The 4,274-nt window shown below is 39.5% G+C and overlaps 1 protein-coding gene across 1 annotated transcript; it reads left to right on the top strand.

Moving 5' to 3' along the window:
• The first annotated feature begins 356 nt into the window (after positions 1-356).
• LOC118423753 (platelet glycoprotein V-like) lies at positions 357-3,919 on the top strand. Its single transcript, XM_035831960.1, has 2 exons — positions 357-1,978; positions 2,283-3,919. The coding sequence occupies exons 1-2, from the start codon at positions 570-572 to the stop codon at positions 2,506-2,508; spliced, it is 1,635 nt and encodes a 544-aa protein (XP_035687853.1). The 5' UTR covers positions 357-569; the 3' UTR covers positions 2,509-3,919.
• Positions 3,920-4,274: the final 355 nt, after the last annotated feature.

Consider the following 4,274-nt stretch of genomic DNA (forward strand, 5'->3'; position numbering starts at 1 on the left):
CACATCTCTCTCTCTCTCTCTCCCTTCTCTCGGTATCCCTCTTTCTCTCTCTATCTCATGCACATACAGACACAGACAGATAAGTATATGAATTGATTTGAAGACCTTATAGGATTGTACAAACGTCTGTCCTTTGATTTCATTGTTTTGACATATAAAAATGTGCTTAATTAATTGTTTGATTAGTTGTGCATTTATAAACGATACTTGTTTCACATTTGCCTTTCCAATCCAGAAGGGTTTGGGGTATGTTTGAATTTTGAATTGATTGCCAGTCTTCTCTGTAAATTGATCTTATAGACCCATGTACATCATTTGTGCTGAGTGAAAATTGTTTTATGTCCCGTTTCACAGGTTTGCTTCTGGACGGGAATCAACTAACAATCATAGAACCCGGTGCTTTTGATGGCCTCACCAACCTGTCACTGCTCTCACTCTCAAGCAACCCAGGATTGTCTCTAGCCAAAGTTGACCCTTCAATTTTGAAAGACGTGAAGAATTTGACCAGTTTTCTTGCTAAAGATAATAAACTAGAAATCATACCGACCAACTTCTTTGCAGAAAACAAAATGTTAAGAGAGGTATATCTAAAAAGTGCTGGTTTGACAAAACTGCAGACTGCCTCTTTTTCAAACCTTAAGAACCTAGTGATCGTTGATGTAAGCAAAAATGAAATTGACAATATCAGGGCCAACATATTCACGGGAAGTTTAAAAATTCAGACTCTAAACCTGAGCAACAGTCAGATAAAATCTATTGAGCCACGCGCGTTCGAAACTCAAGACGAGATGCTTTTCCTCATGCTAGACCATAATATGCTGGTATCTGCTCGTAGTGCTTTGCTTGGCCTTAAAAATCTTCTCACACTGGCACTCAACGACAATGAGATTGAGTTCCTCAATGAGGACGACTTTAAGGATCTGGTTATGTTAAATTCTTTAGATTTAAGCAACAATGAACTGATGGATACGGGCAATGCATTGGCGAATCTTCGTTCTTTGGGAAGCTTGAACTTGAACAACAATCGTCTGACGAAACTGTCTTTCCAGGGCATGCCTTTGCTGACAGACATATCTGTCAGTAACAACCTTTTGCAGTCCATACCCGAAAGACTGGACGTAATAACATATGCCCGCATTCTGGATATTTCAAACAACCCTATCCAAAGTTTGCCCGGGGGACGATTCGCATCTCTTAACTCCCTTTTGAAGCTGGACATTTCGAACATTTCTGCAATCCAAGATGGCGGACTTGCACCCGACGCCTTGACCGGACTCCACAGTTTGGTTGAACTTCGGGTTGAAAGAAACGAGCTAAGCAAAGTACCCTCAAATGCACTTTCCGCGGTAAAACAGATTGAAATTCTCAGTCTTAGCCACAATAAGATAGAGACTCTTGACGAAAACGACTTTGTTTCCGTGTCAAACGTATCTAACTTGCAGCTTGCCAATAACATGTTAGCAATGGTACCGGTGAAATCTCTTCGTCCCTTCACAAACTTGACCCAACTTGACCTCTCAGGAAATCCTCTGGTACACATCCCTGATTGGTCGTTTGGAAACTTGACAACGCTTTCCAGTTTGCGCTTGAGCAATGCCAAATTGTCAATCATTGACCCCGCAGCTTTCCATGGTCTAAAAAGTGTGCATTCTATCGACGTTACCAACAACAATCTAACATGGCTGCCAGGTGACCTCTTGAAATATGACCGCGCTTTTCCATTTTACCTCTACGCTGACCAGGGAAATCGCTGGTACTGTGACTGTCAGATGAAACCATTTTCACAGGCCGTTAACGTTCCCGGTCAGTCAGTTATTACTAATATCCACTGCTCCGGTCCTGAAAAGTATAAAGGTCGAAATTTGGGAGACATTCCTCTGGCAAACCTCACCTGTGACTGTGAGCATCAAGAGGCGCCCTCTGTCGACACATCAGGGAGTGACAACAGCACTGCTGTCGGTCAACCCGCAAAACTTAGGTAAGGCATAGAGGAAATATTAATTTTCCCAAATATAATGTCCTATTTGCGTTTCATATTATTCCAGCCTAATCTATTATACCGTTTTGGTTTATCTTAAGTACGTAATCATATAATATATATATATATATATATATATATATATATATATATATATATATATATATGATTTTTATGGTAAACTGAAGATAGGAAAGTTTTAGACTGAAAGAAATTCAATTGGGATGTTTCAGTTGGTAGATAAACGTTGAGAACATGCGGTAGTTTTGCATCTTATTTCAACTTTTTCTTTCCCCACGCCCAGGTGTAAAGTGGGCGGCTGCCCGACGGCCCACCTGTTTTGGACCACCCCAAGGGGTTTTGTGATCTCTCCTCACCTCACTGAGTATACCGGATATGACGTACAAGACGACGGAACTCTCGTCATCATGGCTACCGTCGTTGAGGATGCCGGGAACTACACTTGCACGGCGGCCAACTACCTTGGGAAGGCTGAACAGAGTCATAAGCTTAAGCTAGATATTTATTGAGACGTAGTCAATAGCGGAAATGACAAAATCTTTTGAGTTGAACTATTTTGTCCATGGTGTAATTTTCTTTGAAGCTGTCTATATGTAACTCAAGGTACTAGATAAGGCAGGGTACGTTGGACTCTGACCCATCGGTCAAATAATCTAGCTTTCATTGTAAACAATGGTTAATGCACCATGTGACTTGTATGTTTTCTGTAGACCAAAGTCTTTTGTAATAGCAGTGCACTTTTCTCCTACTTAGAATCCCATGAATAGTAAGGTAGATCACTTAACCCCTTGATTTTAGACTGTTAGTTGCCAAAAATTATTGTATTAAACGTTGTTAGCTGTCTATGTTACTATGTAAGAGATCTGGAAGTAGTAAGACAAATGTCTAGATGAACAGAAACTCAAATTGACCATGTTAACACTTCCTGTATTTTTTGTCCTCTTGGACACATTTCTGTAAATTCTACAGCCAAACCGTGATCTTCGACGGAGTGTCCCAATGACTATGTTGTTTTGACATTCCCCATGTCTGTCAAGTTCTGAAATTTGAATCATTTAAAATTGTTACCCTCTTGGCTTTACATGTCATTTGTCTGAACAAAAACAAATAAATTGCATTCGCAGGGTCAAAAATACCTTTCGCCTGAAATTGATATGTTCTTATTTTACACTTATAGAAAGTGACCTAAATACGAAAGATCCTAATAATGTGAAGTATGTTGACCAACAATTACAATAACGACGTCCATCGATATTACCTTCACATCTAAATATTTTTGCTCCGTTAACAGCGTGAATGCTTGTTGTTTATACAAGTTAACAACATGAATGCTTACTCTTTGTCCAAATTAGGCTGCGGCCACATTTCCAAACCGGGGCCCGGCCGGGATGTTTGCGCAAATGAAAAATTACAGTATTTATCAAGAAACTACAAATAGGAATTATGCTCACGACTAATTATTTTACGTTCTGTGTGTTTTGTTGTCTTTTGTATATCCTAATATGTTCCTATAAGCTACCCGGCCGGGGTCCCAGTTTGGAAGTGTGACCACAGTCTTAACAGGAGTTTCAGCCTAATAATTATACTAGAAGTAGTCGTTGCAGACGTGAAAATTATTGGGCAGTTTTAAAAGTGCAACCGATGGAAGCCATGACTGTAGTTGCCAACTTGGTAAATGATACCAGTTTACCACACTACTACTTTTTCTACACTAGCCTTTTTAGTTGCGATGTACATGTCACTTTTAATCTTGTTACAACCTTTATGGCATCTATTTGATTGTTAAAAAAAGCCGTTGTTTTACACATCTTGTTTTCCCGCGCTATCTTACTTTTTCGCACTCTGCATAGGATGTCATCTATGAAATTTACTTGTTCTGGCCTAATGTATCTTATATCACTTTTCCACTAGGACGACCGCTCTCCGCGACCTAAAATTTCAGAGATCGCGGAACGAATTATAAAAAAAATCGAATATCTGTACGTTTTGTGTCTTTTGTTCTCTTTTCAGTCACATTTTCATATCTTGTATGATATACACAGTATGAAATGGAAGGTTATATACATTTGCTTAAGGTCATGACAGTACATGTGTGAGCGCGACGCGATCGAGTTTTAAGTAGAAAGAGGAATTAGTTTTAAAGTGAAATGGAATGTGTCACTAAAAAGCTAGGCTATTGATCATCGAACGATGGGAGAAACCACTTAAGTCTGTAATGGCCTGACATGTCAAAAGTAATTTGGTCAAGAACACAGTTCGGAACCCCAAGGCATTT

The sequence above is a fragment of the Branchiostoma floridae genome, chromosome 10 (assembly GCF_000003815.2).
Source record: "Branchiostoma floridae strain S238N-H82 chromosome 10, Bfl_VNyyK, whole genome shotgun sequence".
Classification (NCBI taxonomy): Eukaryota; Metazoa; Chordata; class Leptocardii; order Amphioxiformes; family Branchiostomatidae; genus Branchiostoma; species Branchiostoma floridae.